At 46.7% G+C, this 25,156-nt stretch overlaps 1 protein-coding gene across 1 annotated transcript; it reads left to right on the top strand.

The window, feature by feature from the left end:
- Positions 1-569: 569 nt before the first annotated feature.
- Positions 570-1,174, top strand: LOC142813969 (uncharacterized). The gene has a single exon (XM_075891934.1). It carries the CDS (start codon positions 571-573, stop codon positions 1,009-1,011), a length of 441 nt encoding a protein of 146 aa, XP_075748049.1. The 5' UTR covers position 570; the 3' UTR covers positions 1,012-1,174.
- The last annotated feature ends 23,982 nt before the right edge of the window (positions 1,175-25,156 follow it).

Genomic DNA, 25,156 nt, shown 5'->3' with positions numbered 1-25,156 from the left:
TGAGCCAGAAAGCCCTGGTCGACAGAGCCCGAGTTGCAGTGGTCGCCACTTGGCTCCTGTAATGAGGAGCCCACCTAGTGATTGTGGAGGGTAGTCCCTTCTGGGCCTCTTCAGACTTGCTCCCTTTGCAGCAGCAATAATTTTTTTTTCAAGCAAGAAGAACTGCGATACCAGATGGGAAGCGAACGTCTACATATAGCTATATATACAGCACGATCGCGTCGACTGCTATGTACAAGCTAATTAGTTCATTTATTGTTTCAATAGTGGGCGTGGGAATGCACTATTTCCTGTTGCACAGTATCTTGCATTGGGGTATACGTGCTATAAGGCTACATAACAGCACATACATTTCTAAATAGTGTCGCATACACTATTATATGCTCACAGTTTTGCATATTCTATTGAGTTTTTTTATGAATCCGAGATTTTCCAATGGTCAAACTTATCTGATGCTCTTCCTATTTTAATTAGCACATTATGGCTGCTTTGTTGCACGTGCGATAGCAACATGGGAAGCAGAAGAAGAAGAAGCAGTGGTCGTTGAGACAGGACGCTGTGGTCAACGAGATGTCCTCCGAGGAGAACAAGGAAGGTGGCGACAGCAAGGAGGAAGAAGGCGAGAACGAGGGTGAGGAAGAGAACTCCGCGGGAGAGAACGCAGACGGCGATGAGAAGAAGGAGTCCAGCGAGGAGAACCAGGAAGGCGACAAGGACGACAAGAAAGAAAGCGACGGAGGGGGTGGCGATGCCGGCGGCGCCGGAGCCGGTGCCGCCGGGTCAAATGCCCAGGCCGGCGGCATGGACATCGAGACCGACGCAGCCGGCCAGCGCTACCGAGTGTTCGCCCTCATCGGCATCGCGGCAGCTATCGCTGGACTCGCCATTCTCATCGTCACCCTGGTAGTGCTCGGACATCACGGAACCGAAGCCGACGAGAAAGATTCCAACTCGTCCAACTTGACGCTCTTCGAAACGTTGTCTATCGGTGATTATGTCGAGGACTCGTGACGTCGAGGCTGCCTCATAGACTTCATATGTTCACCGTCTCATATTCACGACTGTAGTTGTGCGGTGTCATCTTATCAGATGCAAAAGGTCGGATTCTTCCACCGAATTTATTCATCCTTATCGGCTCACGGGCATCCATTTCACGCTAAAGGAGTGTTTTCTGACCAGCGATTTTGCCTACAAAGTGTCCTAGTGATTCGCAACGAGTTGTCCGATGAACAATAAATGTCGCGTATTTTTACGTTCCTTTTTAAGCCCCATTTAGAAAAAAACATGTACTAGCAAGAGTGTTTTTTCGCGTTGTGTCTAGTGAGGAAATAACGTCGTGTGCTGTCAAGTGTGCTTGTATCATTCTCTAGTGGCAACTATAAAAAAATGTAGCGAACGGAATGAAACAAACTTTATTTCACTCCTGCATGACGCGCTTAGCGGGTGTCTCCCGCGTAGGTACCGACAGGGAGTACCTGGCACCCGCTTGGTGGGCCTGCTGGGCGGCCCATTGCTGGTCGGCGAGAAGTGAGCTCCTGAGGGACTTCTCCCACTTGTTCGAGGTAGAGTCGGGAAGAGTGTTTTCCACTCCCAGAGCATATGTGTGGTAGTGTCGCCATGTGTCCACACGAGGTGCATGTGTCGCTGGGGTATGCATCAGGACGATAAACATGAAGCTTGGCAAGGTGTGAGTACGTGTGGGTCTGTAATGGGCATAGGGTTAGCGCCTGCGGTCTGTTAAGTTTCGGGTGTGGGGTGGAAAAATTCGGTGTTCAAGGTAAAAGTGCTTTATTATGTCTTTGTTCGTAATGTGTGCATCCCGATTGGTCTCTGACTCGGCGAGATGGGGTTGCCCTCTGGTGGCGCGGTCGCTAAGTGCGCGCGCTGCATCATGGGCGATCTTGCTGAGGTTGGATGGGGCACCCGGCACCTGGCCGAGATAAGTGGCTTTTATTTACAGTCTTCCTAATTAATGTCTGGATGAGGCACAATATCTTTTGAATTAAGTTCTTCGGCTGGACGTGGAAAGCAATAAACGTTCGCCTCCTGCATAAGCTAAAGGTGAAATGTAACTTATGGGAATTCTTTAGCAAATACTGAAGCAAAATATGGAAGCCATTGCACTGGCCTGTACTTCAGCGCGATAGCGTTAAAGCTCACTCCACTAAAACCCCGGCGTCGGTGTCCGCGTCGGTGTCCGCGTCAGCGTCCTTGGTTGCGAGCAAAGAAATATTGTACGTGACTGAGAAATCAAAAAAGATGCAAAGAAATAAATATTATTAAGAAATTTCGCGTCCAACTGAGAATCGGACCTGGGCCGACAGCGTGGTGGTTGAAAAAAAACATTTATTGGGATGAGCACTGAGAGTTGCACCACAAATGCGCTTGGGTGAGCTCCTTATTGCAGAAGTCCACTGAAGATCATCGCTGCTCGAGCGCGGGGCACCAAGAAGCGCCGAGTGTCCTGAGTGGAGCAGCCGAGTAGGAACTCCTCCCCAGCCTCTTGTAACATACACAGTGCCCGCCCCTTGTTATGTTGCAGCATTCAGATAAGATTGGCGTGCTCACTGTGTTATCTTGCTTTCTTTTCTTTCTTGCCAACCTCCAATTGGCTGCATATCGCTTAAAAACGCGACCTAGGAATGGGCGTTGTTGTAAGTCAGGTAAACGAAAAGGGTGAGGAGCATTCTGTTGTCTACGCGAGTCGAAAGCTAACTTTACGCAAGCAGGCCTTTCAGTACAATCGAAAAAGAATGCGCTTGCTTGGTTTTGGCTCTCGAAAATCTGTCGTGTTATCTCAAAGGTTCTTCATTGGTTTTTGAAACTGATCACTCCCCTTTGGTGTGGTTAAATCAAATGTCAAACAAAAACGGCCGCTTGATGCGTTGAAGCCTAGCACTTCAGCAATTTGATTCCTCTGTCCGGCACAAGATAGGCAAACACCATGCCAATTCTTATTGCCTTAGCCCATACCTGCTAACATATGGTCATTAATTCAGTCGTTCGTCTACACACAAGTGGGCGTATGTAATTTTTTTTGCTCATTTCGTGTTCGGCTTTTACGTCATCTGCTCCCAGTGAATTCAACTGTCGAGCTTTCCTTACTTTGGGCGCCATGTCGCTCCTGGCACAATTACTGTGTTTCTGCCGCTTGTTCACTGAGACATTTCAGTTTCTGTCGAGCCAGCTGGCGAGATCAACCCTGCTCCAGAACCTCTTCAGCGAACTCCCGTTGCATGCAGCAGTAATCGGCGAGTGGTGCTCGTTCGGCACATCGCCTCCTCCAGGCCTTTCCAGCCAATCTTCGCTGTCGTGTTCCAGACAAAAAAAAAACACAGTGCCATCTCAGTTTCTTCCTGTACTCGCTATTTCAATGGCCGCGCCTCCATGCACCTCGGTGTTTTCGCGCATGTGAAGCACAAGGGCAATATGACCGTGCGAAACGTGTCAGCGCTGTGCGTCGACATAAGTGCCCACTTGTTGGCTTCCTGTTGCCACCTGCCACCTCCAGCCGTTCATGAAGCATCCATCCCCTTGAACGCCTTTCAATAGCGGTAGCTTTGGTGTAACGTACGCAGCGCTCGCCTCTTGTTATGTTGCGACATCCAGATAAGATTGCCGCACTTGCTAAGTTTTCTTGCTTTCTTTTCTTTCCTGCCAGCCTTGTATTGGCTACATAGCGCTTAAAAACGCTTCGCAAACTGAGCAAAGGAATTCGTCTTTCTGGCACTGCTTGGGTCGTCTGTTTCCTGGCCGGCTGTCGTCCAGGCGCCGAATACGTAACACTCTCTCGTGGGTAGGGGGAGAGGAGTGATAACGGAAGAGGTATGGCAGGACATACTGCAATCATGTGGTAGGTGTCGGCCAGTGCCCTACAATGCGAATAGTAGCCGTAAATACATACAGGCATGAAATGCTGGGCGGCCACACGACACAAGAAGGTGTTCGTCTGCAAGCATCTCGGGAGTCGCTCATCCCCTTTAAAGAGACGCCGTGCATGTTTCAGTCAAAGAGAACGCGATTGTCGATGGTAATCGAGGATTTTTCGGTACTGCATAAGAGCTGAGGTGCCTGGGGGAGACGCGGAGCGAAAACGGAAACAGTCCAGGGGAGAGAAACAGGCAGTGGCATGAGCCGCTTCGTTACCGGGAAGACCCGCGTGGCCAGGAGACCACTCTCTAAGGGGTTATAAGTGAGAAAGGAAAAGAAAACTGAGCCCCGTAACTGTCTGCTTCAGCGAGCGACACCTCAACAGTAGCTCACAAGGGATGAGGGTGAGGAGGAATTAAAAAAATAGAATTTATTTATTTATTTCAGAAGTACTGCCAGCCTCACACATGAGGCCTTAGGCAGGGGTGGGTGATACAAAAAAAGGAAACAAATATGAAGATACAACAGGAAAGAAAACACGTCACGTAGAGCTACACCATCAAGAACTAGTGCATCAAAGTAAAGCGCCAGTACTTACACAATTGTAGTGGTTAAGCGTACACGTAAAAAAAAAACTATGATGATAAACATCTGCTCATACAGAAATCAGAAACAAACATCATATAACGGTTCAAAAATCGGCGACATTTCAAAAATACAACGCATTGATATGAAAAAAAATGGCAGCATATCCACGGAGTGAATGATGGAGAGTGGGGCGACGATTTCGTCCGTCCATTCGTTCTTGCTCCCGTCCGTCCATGCGTCCGTCCATGCGTCCGTCAGTGTGACCGTCCATGCGTCCAGCAGCCCGTCCATGTGTGCGTCTGTTCGTGCGTTCGTCCATGCAGCCGCCCCTGCGTCCGTTCATGTGTCCATCCATGCATCTGTCTATGTGTCCGTTCGTCCATCTATTCAGCACTCCAAGTACCACCATCTCGCATCTATTCATCATATATTCTTCATATAGAAGCACCGCCATCCAGCGGACATTCCAAGGACTAAACGAGAGGTGGCACACGCACACTTTCTTACGGCTTGCGCTTCGGGTCCACTTCCCACCTTTAACCACCTCGAGTTCATGGTATATACTAGTTCACTGTATTCATGGCACTGCGGCCGAACGCTCGCTAAACCTTTCGAAAATTAAGGAGGTTACGCCCAGCGAGTATGACGTAGCAAACTTTTTCAGTCAGATAGTGCCCAATGTACATGCCAATGGCTGCTAATGGGAAATGAGAGGCGGAGAATTCGGCTTTTACTTTCTTACGGCTTGCGCTTCGTATCTACTTCCCATTTTTAACCCCCTCGAGTTCATTCATGGTATATACAAGTTCATTGTATCCGTGGGACTGTGGCTCAACGCTCGCTAAACCTTTCTAAAGCTAAGGAGGTTACACCCAGCGAGTATAACGTAGCAACTATTTCTTGTCAGATAGTGCTCTATGTACATGCCAATGGCTGCTAATGGTGATCGCAGCCTGCGCGATAACTAAAAGCCGAATGCTCCTGTCTTTCATTCCCCATTAGCAGCCATTGACATGTACATTGAGCACTATTTTTTATTGTTCAACAACGCACAGAAGAAGTCTCTCACCGGCACCACCTTGGAGGTCAAAATGTTATACTTGTTACATACTACGGGGGACGAACGGGTGCCGTCATAAAAAGTTTTGCTTTTTTTTAATTATAAGTAGCTTCGCCCCTAAAAGTCATATATAAAGTGGAACATAAATGGAAGCCTGTTCAGGATGCGCGGTGGAATCATAGAGGGCGAAGCGCAAAGAAAGATCAAAGTCAAGTGGGTTGCTGGTGTTTTAAGTTTTTCCGTGAACGACTGAACTGTTTCGCAGTTCACCCGATCGGCAGCAAGAGCATTCCAATTAGTGGCAGTGCGCGGAAAAAAATGAGTTTTTAAAGGCTTTTGTTTGACAGGAATATTCCTTCAGTTTTTTTGGATGCTCGGAACGAGTTGATTGGCGGTGAACCGTTTTTATGTACGCGTGCTTGTCCATGCGTAGCTTGTCGTGGTAAAGTAGAAACATGTACTTCAATCGATCGTGTTGCCGTCTTGCCTGCAATGTATCTAAGTCAGCTTTCTTTAATAGTTCACTGGGTGACGTAAGAGCACTGTAGCGATTATATACAAATCGGATTGCTTTTCTTTGAATCATTTCAAGTGTTTTAATATTTACTTGGCTATGAGGGTCCCAAACCACAGATGAGTACTTGAGGATCGGACGGATAAAAGTTTTATACGCAATTAATTTTAATTATGGAGTAGATTTGCGCAAAGAACGTCTTAGAAATGCTGATTTCTCTTAAGCTTTTTTTTTCAATGTAGGCAACATGCTCATTCCACTTAAAATCTGCACATAATACAACCCCCAAATATTTATAAGTTTTAACAAACGATAGTTTTTGACCATTGATGGAATATGAGTGTTTCAAAGAAAGCCGCTTGCTCGTAACGGTCATAGCTACCGTTTTCTTTTCATTATTCTTCATTTGCCACACTGCACAACAAGAAGATATTTTTGTTAACGCTGCGTTTAAAAGAACCTGGTTGTCTGCACTACGTATTTCCTGATAAAGAATGCAATCATCTGCAATTCACGTAATAGAAACCGGGATATCATTGGCAATGTCGTCTATAAAAATTTAAAAAAGAAGTGGCCCAAGCACACAGCCCTGAGGGATTCCCAATTTCACCGGTCGTGAATCAAACTGGACGTTATCTATATCAACTATTTGATTTCGATAAGAAAGGTAGGCCTCAATCCATGAAGTTAATGTACGGTTTTATAGTACAGGTTTAAGTTTCGCGAAAAGTTTTGGATTCGACACGCAATCAAATGCTTTTTCGAAGTCTAGAAAAATCATGTCAATCTGGCCTTCCCTAACTAGAATAGCTGCAATGTCATGAACGGTTTCCAACAGTTGTGTGACGGTTGAGAATCCTTTTCGAAAGCCGTGTTGTCGGTCATTGATTAAATTATTTTCCTCGAGAAAAAGTTAGAGATGCTTGAATATAATATGTTCTAATACCTTCGCACATGAGCAAAGCAGGGAAATCGGTCTATAGGTGGAGACGAGAGAAGTGTTAGGTGATTTGGGTATAGAGATAATTTTTCCGAATTTCCAGTGATCTGGAAGCGCGCGCTGTGACAGTTACTTCTCAAAATTTATGCACAAAACCTTCGAGCACTATTGAGCGTACCTCACAAAGAACGCGTTAGGTATGCTATCAATACCAGGCGTCTTTTTGGGATCTATGTTAAGAAGCAGAGACAAGATTCTTTCCTCAGATATTGCAAGCTCACTTATTGGTGGGATATCATGAAGCATTTTTGAACATGGCCTTCCTTCATCTTCATCAGTAAACACTGAACAAAAAAACGTGTTAAATGATTTTGCAATAGTTTCTTTATTAGTTACGATAGTCCCATTTACACATATATTATGAAAACGCTTCTTGTTTGGGGCAAAATGCTGCCAGAATTTCCCTGGGGATGACAGCAAGAATTTTTCTAAAGGGACGTTATAGTACAGATCTTTTGCTTCCTTGATACTGTCTTTTAATTCTTTACGCACGTTACTAAGTTTAAGCATGGTCCACGGAGTGGGGTTCTGACGATGCTGTTTTCTGATCCTGTTAGCCTTTCACCCCAAACAAACAACTGGCATAGTAATCCATGGGCTAACATTTTTTATTATTTTCACTTTTTCTGGCACAATGTCATGAACACACTGCAACACAAGGTTTTTGAAGAAAGACTAACAGTACAAGTACTACATTCAAAAAGTAAAGTGAATCGAGAAAAATGTAAGTCTAATGTGTCCAGTATTTCTACGTTTTTTGCGCGCGAGAAGACTGTTATGCCTGCGAGTCCACAACGAACGTCCATGCCTCTGAAAAAGGCAATCTGTGTCAAGGCCAGCACGTGAGCCTGCCTGACGCGAACAACTCAACGGCGTCGTCAAGCGGTGGTGTTTTTCTGCCGCCCACGTGCAGTGAGTCACGTCAGCCAGCGAGCCGGCGTCTTCCTGCCTGGCGAGTCTGACGCAATGCGTGGCGACGTCACTCGTCCTTGGGTGCAGCCACGTGCAACGCAGCGGCTCCAGATTCGATGAGAAAGAATGACGCGGCCCAGCGGCGACCCCATTTGGAGGAGTCTGACTTCACGACCAGCGGCGCTTCTGGTTGGACATTCGGTTACTTAAAGAATCCACCCGGTGCATATAAAAGAAGCCCTGCGGCGCGTCGCGAGTAGTTGAGCTATGTGTTAGGAGCTGACCTATGTGTTAGAGAGGAGAGCTCGGCTCTTCGGGTCTCTAAGCTGTAGGCCGCAGTGCCGAATTTGTAATGCCTTTATATATATGCTGTACATAAACCTTGTTTAACTCACCGTCGTCTCGTCCGCTCGTCTATTAGCTCTGCGCAGAAGCAGTCGCGAGCTGAGAAACCTACGCTACCAAACGGCTGGTGACCTTCCCGGCGGAGTTCGAAGCAGTGGCACCTTCGGGATCGTGTTGGCGTCGCCGTCTTTCGCAACAGTGGTTGGCAGCTGCTGGATCGGCCGGCGTCAGCGCCATCGATGCGGTGAGTGCCTGATGTTTTCCCCTCAGTTCACCAGACTACTCTAGCTCAGGTTGTAGTAGTTTAGAGAAGGGCTGTGTGAAGCATTAGAGTGAGCTTTCATTGTTTCAAGCAAAGTCAGAGTGCTTTGAAACCAAAGTTAATGCGGAGGGGGTAAACACTGGAGTGTTAAAAAATGCTTGCGCGTTTGGCTAGTAGGCCTATATTGGGTACGGCAAGTAAATTCTTAACAGAGGCAAACAGCAAGAGGCTAGTGTGAACGATGGAGAACCTTAAAGTGAAGGAACTCATCGAAATTTGTGAGGAACTCGGCATTACTTTGGGCCGTGCGAAACGAAAGTAAGCGATCCTTGAGATCATGAAGAATGAAGGAGTGTCGGCTGAGGAAGTCGATGAGGCCTGGGAGGATATCAAAGCACTCTGCGAGGAGGCTGAAAAGCTAGAAGTAGAAGCTCGCGAACGTGAAGAAGCTGAAAGGCGAGAAGCTCGTGAACTTGAGGAAGCTGAAAGGCGAGAAGTTCGCGAATGTGAAGAAGCTGAAAGGCGAGAAGTTCACGAACGTGAAGAAGCTGAAAGGCGCGAACGTTGCGATCGCGAGGAGGCCGAGAGACAGGTACGCCTCGAGTTGAAACGAATAGAATTGGCAATCCTTCAGTGTTCGCAGGCGCCTAGCGTAGTTTCTCCGACGATTCAGGTCAGCGGTTATAGAATTCGGGACCAACTGCCACCGTTCGTAGTAGGCGAGGACATGGCGAAGTATCTCGTCAAGTTTGAACACGTCTGTGAGCGAAATGCTCTGGAGCGGTCTCTTTGGGCGCAGAACCTGTTAGCTCTTCCCAACGAAGTGTCCGACGCGATAACTTGCTTGTAGAGGGAAGCGTTTGAGAGCTATGACGAGGTTAAGGCAGTGCTCTTGAGACGTTATAAGTTGTCACCCGAGGCTTTCGGGCAAAGGTTCCGGTATGCTAAAAAGGGGAATGAGTCACACGTTGACTTCACGTTTCGTCTTAAAGCCGATTCAATTGAATGACTCAAGGGCGAAGGTGTTTATGACGACCGCGATAAAGTGGTAGAATGCATTGCATTGGAGCAATTCTACCGCTGCATCAAGGGGGATGTCAAGCTTTGGCTGCAGGACAAACTTGGTGATGTACAGCTAAACAAGGCAGCAGATCTGTGTGACCTTGGCGGCGAGTCGACGAAACCTCAGGCACAAGATTCTCCGTGTGTGTCATTTGAGCCATCACTCGAGCGGCCCATCGCCGAAACGACTGGCGCGGTTTCCGTAACAGGGGGAAACGACAAGGCGCCAATGAGTCAGAGCGAGAGAGGTGCAACGCTCTCGCCTGTAGCGGAAAGTTGGAGCGAGCTGTCGAGGGTTGATCGAGAGACGCTCATTCGAGAGCAGCGTGAGGACCTCTCGATTAAAGCGCTAGTGGAAAGCCACGTGAAAGCTGCACAAGTGTTGTCGAAGGAGTACTACGACAAATCGGCAAAGAAGCGTGCTTTTGAAGTTGGTAGTCAGGTAATGCTGCTGCGGCCGTCCAAAAAGAACAAGCTTGAGGTTCATTGGGAGGGCCCGCCAAAGTATTATCGAAGCTTTCTGATGCCAATTATGAAGTGAAATTAGGAAGGCGGCCAAACAAAATTTACCACGATAACTTGATGAAACCATACGTTCAACGTCAAGCGGTCGTAAATCTGCTGTTGAATGCTTCAGAGGAAGAAGGGGCAGAAATTTTGAGTTCTAGTTGTGTAATCGAAAGGGGATCGGAGGTAACCTTGGAGCAGTTGAACCTAGAGCCTAGGTTAAGTGAAGTCCAAAGGGAGGACCTGAGAAGGATTGTTTCCGAGTTTGAAGACATGTTTTCGGACCGTCCAGGAAACACGACGGTGATCGAACACGATATCGAGCTAACTTGTGAGGAGCCAATCCGTAGCAAGCCGTATCGTTGTTCCCCTGTGCAAAAAGCAGACCTATGTGTTAGAGAGGAGAGCTCGGCTCTTCGAGTCTCTGTCGGCCCCAGTACCGAATTTGTAACGCCTCTGTATATATGCTGTACATAAACCTTGTTTAACTCACCGTCGTCTCGTCCGCTCGTCTATCAGCTCTGCGCAGAAGCAGCCGCGAGCTGAGAAACCTACGCTACCAAACGGCTGGTGACCTTCCCGGCGAAGTTCGAAGCAGTGGCGCCTTCGAGACCGTGTTGGCGTCGCCGTCTTTCGAAACAGTGGGTGCAGCGGTGAGATTCGTGGCGCCCTTCGTAAGGAGGCGCGCTTCGCAACAAGACAGACACCACGCGTTCTTCCCTCTTGCCTTTCGGAACGTCATTACGATTAATGCACATGTAAACCAATTTGGGATCAGATATTCCATCAAGAACATTGGTGTCTGCTACACGACGCAGCATGCTGTTGATAACGAAAAAAATATCCAGAGTTGTAGCAGTAGCATTCTGTACGCGGAATGGTTGCTTAACTAGCTGAGTTAAATCATGAAAAAGAACTATATCGAATAAACGTTTCGCTGAATTTCAAGACGGTACAGGAAAATCAGTACCCCATATAACTGAAGGAACGTTGAAATCACCGCCAACTATTATATTACTAGAGCAACTGAGGACCATGCAAAGAAATTCATTAAGCTTATCAAAGAATGCTTCGTCTGTGCCTGGGGTCGGTAAAAAGCGCCGACTATGAACTTAAGATCGCCTGTGTCTTCTGTTACAATCACGCATTCAAGATCTGGTATATGGGCTAATCTTTCAACTTGTAAGGTTTCCTTAAATATGATTGCAACTCCGCCGTCTCGACTACTCCTATCTTTGCGTTAGATGCGGTAACCCTGGGGCGTGATCTCATCGTCACTAACGTCGGTGCGAAGCCAGGTTTCAGTAATGATCAAAAGATGAGGGTGATACGTTAACACAACACTGTCTAAATCATCGCTTTTTGTTAGAATATTACGGGCGTTAATATTTAGGCATCGGAAAAGTCCCCAGTTCTTGTCGTTTCATTTGTTGCGAGTCGCTCTGGTAAGCGGTCTGCTCGCAGAGACCATTCCACGCTGAACTTCATCTAATGTTAGCAATCGATTGTCAATTTTAATTTTCTCATGTACAAGTTTAACCTTTGTGCCAGATTTCCTAATATCTGAAGTGCTGTTCCATAGCAACTTCCTGACGTGCCGAGTGCTTTCAGAGAAATCCTCCGAGACTGAGATTCCCTTCCCTTTTAATTTGAAGCAACTTTTGAAAACGTTAGCTTTTATCAGAATAGAAAGTTGGGCGAGTTGGTGTATATTCATATTAAAAGAAAAGCGGCGCACAAAAAGACGGAGACAAAGAAGAGAACCACACACAGCGCTGCACTCACAACTGAAAGTTTAATCCGAGCAGCAAAAGCAGCAGTGGGGGTGGTGTACCGCATTCCTTTATCTTGTGGCCTTCATTACGTGGGACAGACGGGCCGCTGTGTCAATAAAAAGGTTGCGGGAGCACTATCTCTCTTTGCATAACGGCACGCCTTCCCATTTGGCTTCGCATTGTGCCACGTGTAGGTGCACACCTGTTCTGTCTAACACTGTTATTATTTTTAAGCACCATGATCAACTCACCCGTGAGGTGTCTGAAGCATATCATATTAACAAGTCACGTGATGCTTGCGTAAGCCAGACCTCGGTTACATTGCACAAAAAAGAGTTCACTTTTATTGATGAGCGTATCATTTAATCTCGTTGTACCTCACTTGTCATGCGCGGCTATTACTTTTTAAATTCTTGCTGCTCGGATTAAACTTTCAGTTGTGAGTGCAGCGCTGTGTGTGGTTCTCTTCTTTGTCTCCGTCTTTTTGTGCGCCGCTTTTCTTTTAATACGTTAACTTTTACCCTGTGGTCGAAAAACTTCACGATCACTGGCATATTTTTACCATGCTGCCTTCTCCCTAGCCTATGAATTCGCTCGACTGAGTTTACGTTCACGTCTAAAGCATGTCTGAACACATCGCAGACTACGCTATCCATGAGGTCGTCAGAGGCGTCATCATTCTTTTCCGGTATGCCGAACACAGCAAGGTTGTTACGCCTGCTTCTGTCCTCTAAATCAACGAGCTTACGTTCTAAGTCTTGAACCGTATTTTCCAGGCTGCGAAGTTTGTCGCCGAATCCTTTAATTATCTCAGAAGTTTCCTCCACAGTTTTTAATTTTAGCTCGATATCATCAAGCTTTTTTTTAATGTTGCTTTGACCTTCAATCAACTGTGACAACAATTCCGCAGTGTAGGGTCCTGGATTGGATTCAACGTCCCCGCATAGCATCAGTAGGGACAAAAACACTTGCTTAATGGTACAATACAAGGTATACAAGCTACGTGGGCACGTCAGCTGGACGAAATAACGATTGCTAGTTTTAACAGATGATACTTCGTTACTAACCTGCACGTAGAAAAGAAGCGGCTTGAACATGGTGCTACAAGATGACAAGCCGACGTGCCCACTGAAGGAATTCGGGGATGGGGGGCGTCTTTTATCCACTTGAATTGACGTTGATGGCGCTGGAAGCAGCGTTGCCCAACCCTCGTCGATGATGGCTGACGCTTGCGCGGAAGTAGAATTACGTTCTTCGATGACAAAGTTGGTCGCATCTTGATGTGCGCTGGCCATTGCTGTTGCACCACACAAGAATATCTGCTCGTAGAAAAGAAGCGGCTTGAACGTGGTGCTACAATATGACCAGTCGACGTGCCCATTGATTAAAGGTATATATATATATATAGAAAGATGCGCTGAGCCAGCGAGCGAGGACATATCGAGGGGATAGAAGAGATAGGAAGGATGGAAACACGGTCACAGGAGTCCGAGGACCGGGCGCCACTTGCGAGAGCTCTTGTCGGCGTCAGTAGGTGGCGTAGAGCAAGTCCAGTCGGTCAGAGCTACACTGTCGTCGAAGGTCGTCGGCGTCAGGAGATGACGTAGGGCGAGCCCAGTCGGCCAGAGCTACGCTGACACCGGAGATCACGAGGGCACAACAGGTCGGCACGGAATCCAGCAAGCGAGTCGGCCAGGAGACCAGACTAACCAGACTACGCGCCAGACCAACCAGACTACTAGTCTGGTTAGAGCGGATGGAGTGGGGTTCAAAGCACCATGAGGCCACCTAGAGAAGGTCAATGTCTTACCACTAAATCACGATACTAATAATTATTGATTTGGAATAAAATATTTTATGAATGTTATATGGAGTGGAAGGAGCCTCATCAACGCATCATTGCGTTTCAGAAGCGTAAATTCGCTCCAGGCGTCCAAACGAGTGAAGTGATCAACGAGTGGATGTTATAAAGGCCGAACCTTCACAAAACACACATGCATATTTAAGTCAGCAGCGGCGGCAGAATCACTTACAGCTGCGTAGGGTGGCATGTTGTCCTGCGGACGCGTAGTCCGCAGGACAACATTCGTTGATTCACGAAAGTAACGATTAAGACGTAGTGGGTACTTAAGTACTTCGCTTGAAGTGGGCATTCGTTGATACTTTGAAGCGTCTAATCTTATGCGCACAGTCGTTCGTTTACTAAAAGCACGGTTGACGCCTGCATTGAGTACCAAAGTGGGCTAGCAGTTCAGAAGGTGATGAAGCAAAAGAGACCCGATTACGCTATCGCAATCTGCTCTTGAAGGCGAAGCTGACTGAGCGTCCTCCAATCTTTAAAGTGAGGTTGTTTCTTAAAGCCCGTCTGTTGCCTTTACGCCAGTTTACCATGCTCAGTTTGTGGAAAAGTTGCGGTCCTTATCAGGCCCACTTTCTGTAGTATAATAATATCTAAGGTTTTACGTCCCAAAACCACGATATGATTGTGAGAGAGACGCTGTAAATGAGACCTCCGGAAATTTTGACCATCTGGTGCTCTTTAACATGCACCGACATCGCATGGTACACGGGCGTCTATCGTTTCACCTCCACCAAATTGCGACCGCCACGGCTGGGAACGAACCCATGACTTACGGGTCAGCAGCTGAGATCCTTAGCCACTGATTCACCGCGGCGGACCACTGTCTGTAATGCTCAGTGAACGAAGACGACTTGTGTTGTTTATGCATAAGCTCATACATGATGTCGTTTTTAGAACGAAAAGCTCCGTCTTTTGCGCTGTGTCTTCCAAGGTCAATCATCGCGTCGTAATGACCTTCAGCTTCCGAAGCGCGAGCCGTCGATGCGCTTGCGCAGGCGTGACGTCACGCCACGTGATCAGCTGCGGAGATAAGTCACAACTGCGCTCGCTCAGAGTCTCGACGCTGTAGCACCACGTGACCAGGCGAATGTTTGCTTTTTGCTGGGCCCTTAAACTATAGTGCGTAGAATATATTCTAGGCACTATACTTAAACCACCCAGAGGTCGAAATTTGATTTAGTCCTTACGGTTGGCGCACGTGTCTGAAGCGAACGTTGGCGGAGTTGTCTGGCACAGTTGTTTTTCCGCCATAAAAAAAACTGCTAACTCACCTTTGGAGATGAAGGTGTTTTATAATCTAAATGCTGTCCCTTCTTCCGCTCGTTTCTTTTCTACGCTACGTTCATTGACTTGTCTCTCCAGCTCTCCGAGTGCTCCTTCCATGGCCTTACGAGGAGAAAAAGCAGCCAGCAAGCGCCCCTGCTAACAAACTAACACACAACTCGCCAGCGTCTCTTACTCGTACCAACATCTAACCCACAGGTGACGTCAGGATGGCCGCTTTGGACAAAGGAACAGCACAGAGAACGATACGCGAGCGTCTGTCGGTGGTTAGGGACACATCAATAAAACGCCACGTGCACTGTCTGCGGAATCGATCCAGACATGTCTCTCGCTCCGCATAGCTCCGCACGTCGATTGATATGTGACGTTAAACGTCCCGAAACCGCCGTATGATTACGAGAGACGCCTTAGTGGAAGGCTCCGGAAATTTCGACCACCTGATATTCTCTAACCTGCACCCAAATCTGAGCACACGGGCCTACAACATTTCCGCCTCAATCAGAAACGCAGCCGGGATTCGAATCCGCGACCTGCGGGTCAGCAGCCGAGTACCTTAGCCACTAGACCACCGCGGCGGGGCATTGTTACCATCATCGTGCTTGAAGGCATCGTCATTACGAGCATCGTCATCTTTTCATTTTAATTATTTCATCATTCTGGTTCCGTGACATGCATCACATCTAAATACTGCTAATTGTTATCGCCAACTGTTGCTAGTAACTACTACTACTACTACTACTACTACAACTGCTGCTGCTACTAACTACTACTACTACTACTTCTACTAGTTTTACTACTACTACTACGGCAGCGGCAAAAGATAGGCTGAGAGAGGTATTCACAAACCAACCTCATTCTTATGCTACGCTTTCGTGAAGTTTCTATACGCTCTACATGCGTCATTAGGGAACAATAACCGCAAAAGGGTAAAAGTTAACTACAACATAAATTTCTGGACACTGAACTTTGCTTATAAAACACACTAAAGGCACAGAACATGTAAGAAAAATGTGAGATAAACACAAGGTTGGTTTGTGAATACGGGCCTAAAGCAGCTAAGCTGCAGAAGACATACTGTATGCCGCGAATTTGCAAGCAGTAACCAAACGCAATACAACTACTGTTTCATTTCCTACATACGCCGCATTTGTCAACGATTGGATCATCTTGTTCCTTCTTTTTTTGCAGTGCTCAAAAGTTGCAGTTTGCTCAGTATTACTTTGCAAGCTATAGTATTTGTACTATACACGGGCTCATGGCATCATCTCTCGGTGAGCTTTAGACTGGTACGAAGCATAGCGGGAAATTCGAAACCTTCAGTGCAGTCATGAGGCTCTGCCGTAGAAGTCCGTGCACCTATAGAGTCTTGTAATATATTCCCACAACGAAAATTGCACTGTGAATTACTTCTAACCACCACGAATAGATGACAAAAAAAATTATGGTAGCTTCCCGAGCCTGAAGGAAGAGCAAAATTATCTTATTTTGTATCTGTTTATTTCTACTCTCTTTCTCTCTCTCTCTCTCTTTCTTACAGTTTCTATTTTTCCCTTCTCTGTTTATTACTTTTTGCTCTCTTCGCTTGTTTCTCTCTATTTCTTTATTTTTTCCTCAATACATCTTGCACTGTTTTTTTTGTGTGTGATTATCACTATCTTTCTCTTCTTTTATCACTTTATTTCCTATATTTCTCCACGTTTTTCTTTCGTTCTATTCCTTTCTATATCCATCTTCGTTCTTCATTAAATTATATAACTTAATTTCTTTCTAGCATTTTTCACGTGCTCCACTTCGCCGAGCCGAGTTTTCGTCTAACGCTTGCACCTTCTGAGCTCGATAGTGGCGCTTCCCGAATTCCTGTGGCGCACACCCACCTGCGAAGTTTTCCGTGACTGAGCAAACGTTCCCGACAGCTTATGCACCTTCGCTGTCGAAAAACGGAGCTGCTCGCGCATGTACATGCAATTGTTCTTGATCGACTATACTCTACGATAGCTTTCAGCACTAAACGTGGTAGTAATGCAATTAACCAAAGATTATAGGCACCTCACCCGATTTCGTACTGCCTCCATGATCGGTCTATTGTTGTGACTGAATGAGCATCGATGTCATTTGACACCTCCATTGTGCGACGTCACGTGACAAGCGTACTTGTCATGTATAAGTCCGCTTGTCCAAACATCGGCTCTCGCGCCACCCAGTGTTCGGTGAGTCAGTCAGTCAAGAACTTTATTTAAATGGTCCTGATGAGTTTAAGCCACCAGGGTGTCGAAGGGGGACACTCAAGCAGCCGCTACTGTAGGCGACGCCTGAGTCAGGGTGGGAACATGGTGGCGTTCGGCCATTTCTTGGGGCCTCAGTACTGCCTTTTGTTGGTTTCTGAGACTGGGGCTCCTGAGCGCCTCCCCCTAGTCGGACTCACTGGTGAGAGATCCTGGAGGTAACGCGGGACATTGCCAAAGCATATGTGTTCGAGTGAACAGTACACTTCTGAGCAGTCTGGGCATTGTGAATCTGTCCGAGTTGTAACGGCTGAGTCGGCCCCGTGATGGGTACGATCTCGTTTGTAGCATGCGAAAAGCTACCTCTTGTGCGCGTTCTAGCTTTGCATGTGGTAAAGGGTATTGTCTTCTAGCGTTTCGGTAGTAGGAGGTAATTTCGTGAAAAGTGGGTAAGAGATTGTTAAATTCTACGTCTGGGCCCAGATCTTTGGTGGCCGATTGATCATCGCAGCGGGTCAGTTCTCACGCTCGATCAGCAGCCATTTCGTTGAAGTTGGGTTGCTGTGGGTGGACCTTTTTGCCCATGTGGCCAGGAAATCAAGAGGGGTAGTGCAAGCCCACGCAAGTGCGCATTTATAGAATGTGGGCTGCTTCTCGAGCGACGTTGCTGCTTTCGTAAACCCGAATGATGGCGCGAGAGACCGTGAAGACATGTGTGTGTGAGGGGTCAACCATCGCTAAAGCTGTAGCAACCTGCTCGGCTATGGCGCTCGTTGGTAGCTTAACCGAGGCGGCTGAGCGTAGGGCTCTGTCGCCATCTACTACCGCTAGTGCGAAGGTGGAGGAGTTATTTTATTGCGCCGCATCGACGAAGACGGTACAGCTGCGGTTCGCAGCGGTACGGTTGAGGATCGCGCGAGCGCGGGCCAGGCCTTTGTTTTGTTGCGGGTGAACATTTCGCGGAAATTGATTTACCATGTAGGTAGCGCGGACAGCTCTGACGAGGGTTACTGCGCGTTCAAGGTAGGTATGTGGGGACATGCCAGCCTCGCTTAGAAGTTGGCGGCCTGTCTTGGAGGAGGAGAGGCCGATCACAAGAGCCGTGGTCTGGGTCTCGATCACTTCATCGATGTTGCTGTGCATGCCTTGTTGGTCGAGACGGGAAGTAATTGTGTTTTGAGGTAAACCAAGGACTTGTTTAATGCTTTTGCGCATGAGCGTGTTTAGTTTTATCTTTTCCACTTTCGTCCAGTTGTGGGCACAGGCGACGTAATTGATGTGGCTCATCAGGAACGCGTCCATGGTATATGCGCAGAAGGTTGGCCTCTCCAACGCCTTGTCTGCGACCCGAGACTCGCTGAATCAGTCGGAGCATGTTTTCCGTTTTTGCTGTGATGTGTGTTATTGTTCGTGCATGGGAGCCAGTGGTCTCGATCAGGAGGCCGAGAATGCGTACGGAGTCCACGCGGAGTATTTGTTGCCCGTCTTTGGCGTGTAGAGCTATGGGTAGTTCATATCATCATCATCATCATCATCATCATCATCATCAGCCTGGCTACGTCCACTGCAGGACAAAGGCCAGGCCCCGGAAACTCTCAAGTTCAAATGCTCACCTGTAGGGGGCGAAAAAATCAACCGCGGCGCGTTTCTGCTTCAAACACCCAGAGTGGATCTACTAAACTCTCTCGCCACTCGCGCTATTGCACTTCCTTGTAGAGGCGCCTTCGTCGGGGCCAAGTTTTATTTTAAAATGATCAAATACTACATGTTTGCGTACCGCTACACATAAAAAACATTTTGTTCTTCTAGCAAGTAGTTTTTCTTAAACATGTGCTGTGTCATGAACTTTTTGTAATAATTTTTGATCCAGCTGACTCGACATCAGTAGCAGCCTATCGACATCATTATCCTCATTTCAAAGTTTGCGGCGGCCAACGGTTGCGACGGCAGGTAACGGCTCGCGGTACGTTCGGAGGTGTCTCGGGCTGTTTTGTTTCGCTGTAAATATTTCGAGCCTTTGCCGACCGACACATTCTTTCTCATTCTGTTTATTTTGACTCGTTCAGATGCTTTCAGGGAATTCGAGTGACTTTCGGGGAACGAAGCGACCGTTGAAGCTTTCATCGGATGAACACCCGTTGCGAGCCCGGGCCGGTGAGTAGAAACCACTTCAGTTTTTTTAAGGACGGTTGTTTGCGGCGCTAATTGGTTCAATTCAACATATGTAGTTTTTTTTTTGCCAATGACTACGTAGGCGTCACACGGTGGCAGCGCATTGCAGTGTTAAATTTTAAAATTGTTAAACGTATCAATCTGTAACCGGAAAAACGTGCGTTACTTGCGGCGTGCATGGCTTCACGTGGGAACGAGTCGCTGACTCAATAGTTAATTCTGAAATTCTATCACCAAGTAACACCAACCAGGCCGTTGCGATAAAAGAAGGCAAATAAATCACTGTCGCCTCGCATGTGTCTTCTTAGCTAGCCCATCGCGGACAGTCGAAACCGCCACGGGCTTTCAATCAGGTCGCAATCCACAATCGATTTGTTGTACGTAACGAAGATCGGTTTTAAAGCACCTTTCGGATCAAGACACGCAGGACCTGCTGCGTTTCCATTGTGAACAAAGTTTGAAATGACGATACTTGCGGCTTTTCCACTGCTGCTTTGCAAAATAATTGCTGGATTTACATATTCCCGGTTAAATTCGATGTGCATTGATGTATCAGACATTTATGGTGTGTTTTCTTGATACTTTCGATAATTCGGCATTCGGTGAAGTTCGAATAAACGAGCTTGTACTGCATGCAATGAGATGGATAGTATGACGGCCTCCTTCGCTTTAGTTCAAGCTGAAGCACGTGCGAGAGGTATCTGGCCTTACACATATACTAAAAAAAAGAATAGCCTTAACTTTAGAAATTTCGAGAAAATATTTTTTTTTTCAACGAGGCAAGCCAGAGGTGACAATTTTCTTTTTACCTCGGTAGATAACATAGCGGTTTAATGTCAGCTACAAAAAAAAAACATAAACGCGAAATCATAGAACTAGAAAAATGGTCGGAGGTGGCAGGGAGGCAGCGTGTCGAGAAAGCTTTTAAGAACCCTCTTTCCCACATCGGAAACGCGTTACGGGCGCTACGACCTGCCCTTTTCCAGGCCAAAAACTGCCCCCACGGCACATTAGCAGAGCTGCATTACGGGAGAAGACATTGCTCAGAGCTTTAATTCATGCTAACACTGACTCGAAGAGTTCCTGATTCCGGCTGCCGGCTTTTTAGAGTACAGTGGACTTTGTAACTTGAAACGAAATGCAGCAAGAAAATTAGGCATCGCTTGCGAGTGTTATACTTGGGAATGTCTATACAACCGATAAAACGAACGCGCAAACTCGTACATGTAGACCAATAAAATCCATTATAAAAATAATAAAGAACTAGCTCTCTATCTCTTTCCTTTGCGCACACGCGGAAAGAAATTCTAGAATAGAAGTAATTCGAAAGGATGTCCTGAGCCTCTTCGACCTCTGACTAGCGAAGGGAAAAATGAACAAGACTTATGCAAAGGGATGGTCTACTGTATGCAGTACTCAGGAGACAAGCAAAAAAAGGAGGAGAGTGTGTCATTGTGGTTATGTTTCGGCCCATCGCCTCACAGGGTGGTTCCTTATGCCTTAACGTTGAGAAAAAAAAAATAAAAGTAGTCCAGCACCAACCTTACGCGGCATAACTGGGCTATAAGTGTGTACGTAGATCTCACGGGATTTGGAGGGAGTCTCGGTTTTCAATCCAAAGCGTTAATAATATCCAGGTACAAACAGCCACCTGAGTTAGTCTCTGTTTCATGGAGAGGTAATCTACGCGTGTCCTTTGTTTGTTTGGTACCTTTATTTTTAATTCGAGGTTTTCTACGAGAGTGTAAGGTGGGGTTATAGAAACAGCTTTTATATTGCCATAAAAAATGCCTTTTACAGACCAAATCTGGACAAATGAATCTATCATGCCTCACGGCATCAAATACAAGGTACTGTGTCACAGTGTAATGATGATAAAATGCACATTATAAGATTGTAGTTATTGTTCTATAAAGAAGTCTATAACTTCAGCGAAGAAATTTTAAGAAATTGCTGCAAAAAATTATGTTGCAAGAAACTAATTTCTGCAATAAACTAATGTTGCGCAACTGTTGGCTGGTGTTAACCGATTGCAAGGTAATGTTGGATACAGTTAAAGATCCGCTCTTTTAACAATACAACAAATTAATGCATGAACTACAATGCTTTCGACACCCTCCAAATCTTCATTGTACGCTACGATAATGCCCGTGACGGAAATTTGCCGCAAGTTTTTCATTACAGTGAAACATGAAAGTGCGTCCCAGCTCTCACACGGCATGCGGGTCAGCACAGCACCCGACTAAAACGTTCGTTTAAGACTTCAACGAGCTACTGTCTGAGGAGTAAAACAAAACATCGAGATGAAACTTGATGAGCTTCCAAAGAAAGACACCTGGAGAAAATCGCAGAAGCCACAATTCCTTGACAAAAGTAGAGAAGCGACTGATGAGCCCGTAAAGTAGGCGAATGTAAGAGAGAAGACGAGCAACGACGCTTCGGCTCCATGCAGCACGTGAAGGTTTAGCACCAAAAGTTCAACTTTAGTCACTCCGTCCCACAGTTCTGAGCGATGATGTTCGAGACGCGTATACAATTGCCTTTTCGTATAGACATATACCTCTAAATAACGAAGCCGATAAAATAGGCGATTCACTTTGCTATATTCAAACTTTGTCAAAATGAAGTTCGACAGTTTTAAGCATATGTAGTCGCAAAAGTTGTCTTTTCTTTTTTTGCCCGGGAGGAGCATTAAGATTTGATTTCTGGGTTTAACGTCCCAAAACCACCATATGATTATGAGAGACGCCGTAGTGGAGGGCTCCGGAAATTTCGACCACCTGGGGTTCTTTAACGTGCACCCAAATCTGAGCACACGGTCCTACAACATTTCCGCCTCCATCGGAAATGCAGCCGCCGCAGCCGGGATTTGAACCCGCGACCTGCGGGTCAGCAGCCGAGTACCTTATCCACTAGACCACGGCGGCGGGGCGAGGAGCACTAAGTAATGGTGTGGTGCGTTCCTGTTACCATTACTGGTGCTCTTTACTGGTGTTACCATTACTGGGCATAGTAGTACCACTAAGTACTACTATGACTAAGGACAGGCTTTCGAAATTAAAAACAAAGTAAAAAGAGTACGATAGTTAAAAAACTCACTTGAATAACGCGATAACAATTTTCTTGATCCCAAGTTCCGGCGACAGCGTGGATTGACGCTGCGCCGGCGAAGACTTACAACAGCGGCCAGGCACCATTCGTAAAAGCACAAAAAATGCAGGTGAAACACACGGTGCCACGGTTGTAATACGAAATAAGTGAAGCTATTGCGGGGGGGGGGGGGGGGGCGAACATACCATTGCGCCATCTGCCGGAATCCGTCTGTGACGTATAAAACGACATCACGTGGTACTGGCTGTGCGAAGTGTTCGACAACTCCTGTGATTCAGGCTGTGCTGCCATGGCTGTTTTCGTTTCACAAGGGTCGGTTGTGTTTGCATTAACTGCGAAAAAAATTTATAGAGTGCTTTTAAACAAATATTTTAAGGGGACAACGTACGGTCATTGCCACACCGTGCACTATCGACAGATGTGGTTGCCATGGGTGCACAACAAGAAGAGGCGTTCTGGTAAACGGTGTCTTGTTAGATCATCTAGTAATCGAAGCACTGTTACATTGCACGATCATTCATGTTTACTGCGGCAAACGCGATGGTGTGCACCTGTCTCTTGCTTTTGCACTCGCACCTTCTTGAAAAATAAAAAAAAAAGTAGCAAGAGCAATGCCAGTACTTAAAAGTGCAAGCGCTGCTCCTATGCGGGTTGTGAGTGGCAAAACATTTGAACCAAAGATGGTGCACCTTGGCGCAACTCTGCTACATACAGGTAGCATATAGAGTAACTCTAACCGATTTAGGAGAGCCTACATGGCCACTTTTGTTAGGGTAGATACGTCTCAAAAAGCGCTATACAAACTCAGCCAGATCAGCGAGTATTTGGGCACGCTGTTGCCAGCTTCCGCCAAATTTAGCGTAGTTTTTTTTGCGCCGTCACTTTGTCGCCAGCCGTTCGACCATCCATGCATCCGTCCATCCGTGCGTCTGCCTGTCTGCCCATGCGTCCGTCAGTACGACCGGCCAAATCATGTTGAAGTTAGAGAAGGAACAAACAAAATGCAACCCACACGTCCTCGAACACATAACTTGGTGAGGGAGTGCCACCGAAAGCCTACATATTGTTATACAGAAACACAAGCTATGCCTCATTACCCTGGCACGGAACGTGCGCGGCCGAGAGATAACGTTTTCATCAGTTTTTGATTGATTTGTGGGGTGGACTGCCGCGCTGTATTCACGACAACACCTCGCCCTAGTTTTTACAGCAATATCAAGTGGCCGAAGGGGAACGATGCTTTGGCACTGCTCAAGTTCGCGTGACTTTTCATAAGGGTATCTATATAGAGCTCTTTTGCAGCAATAACATTGCTCTTCAGAACAACCGGGGTTTGTTCGGCCTGCTACTTTCACCAGAAGCATTACTGGACGACTATTCATGAGACAGATATTTCAGTAAGTGGAACTTCACCCGCATATATTTTTTGTCACCCTAATCCTCGCTTTCACTACACGCGCTTTTCGGTGCAGGGTGTATTGAACTATGCATGTGATCCGCAAACATTGCAATAATACTTGCTCACATAATTTGCTTGACTATTGATTACAGTTATTACAGCGAAAGATGTTATGAGATCGCAACTCGGGTCACGCGCAGCGCCGTATTAGTTGTCCGCCACCGCCGGTGTCCGTGACCACATCGCACGAAATTAGAAAAAAAAACCTAGTACCAATGACACAGGGGGCTCAAACCCGGGTCCGCTGGGTGCTAGCCCAGTATTCTACCACTGAGCCACGCCGGTGCTTGGGACTTGTAGACAAACTTGCCTTAGGCAGGCTTGGTGTCGGGAAAACAATCGCGTAATACGACTCATAAAGCATTTCAAAACAGCGAAACAACCACCAGTCGTCACACAATGCGAAAAGCGTAACAAGTGGGTTGTGCAATGCTTCAATCCATTACAAAAGCTTCTTTTTGATCACCTGTTAACTCTAGCCACCTGAGGCATAATTCTTCATCGTCATCAGCCACTACATACAACAATTGGCACAATATCCCTTGCAAGTGTTTAGCGGATACCATGCTTCTCAGAAGAATGACGAAAAATAGCGTAGCCAATGCCGCCCTACTACGCAATATTTTTAATATTATTGCTGTAGTGGAAATCAAGCAACTGTGCTTACAGCAGTCGCCCAATCAGTGTTTATAGAAGGCTCCGAAAGGCCACTCTTCTATATAGCTTTCGCGGTGACTGTGCTGCGCCTTCCACGGAGGCCTGGCGTTTTCGTATCTTGTTTTCGGTGACACCGCTGGTCTCTGGCATCAACCAATTTGTTTACCAGCCGCTCAGCACATGTCACGGCTGCTAACGGAAGATACGTCCGAATATGCACCGCAAAATGGCACCATCCGGACAGAATCATTCTCGTCGCTCTGAGCTGCAGACGGCTGGAAAAAGCCCGTCGGCTTGGCGTGAATAAACGACGCAAATTTCTATGTGTATATTCCTAGAAAGCCCCACGTTGTTTTCACCAGATATTAACTGCAACACAGTCCACAAACTATTTTCGCGAAAGTGCTTGCCGCACACATGATAATCAATGCTGATTTGTTTGTTTCCACATTCTCGGCTTTTGACGTTTCGGAAGGGCTCATTCACATTAAGGCA

The sequence above is a fragment of the Rhipicephalus microplus genome, chromosome 4, assembly GCF_043290135.1.
Source record: "Rhipicephalus microplus isolate Deutch F79 chromosome 4, USDA_Rmic, whole genome shotgun sequence".
In the NCBI taxonomy this organism is placed as follows: Eukaryota; Metazoa; Arthropoda; class Arachnida; order Ixodida; family Ixodidae; genus Rhipicephalus; species Rhipicephalus microplus.
This window is presented reverse-complemented; position numbering and strand designations above follow the sequence as displayed.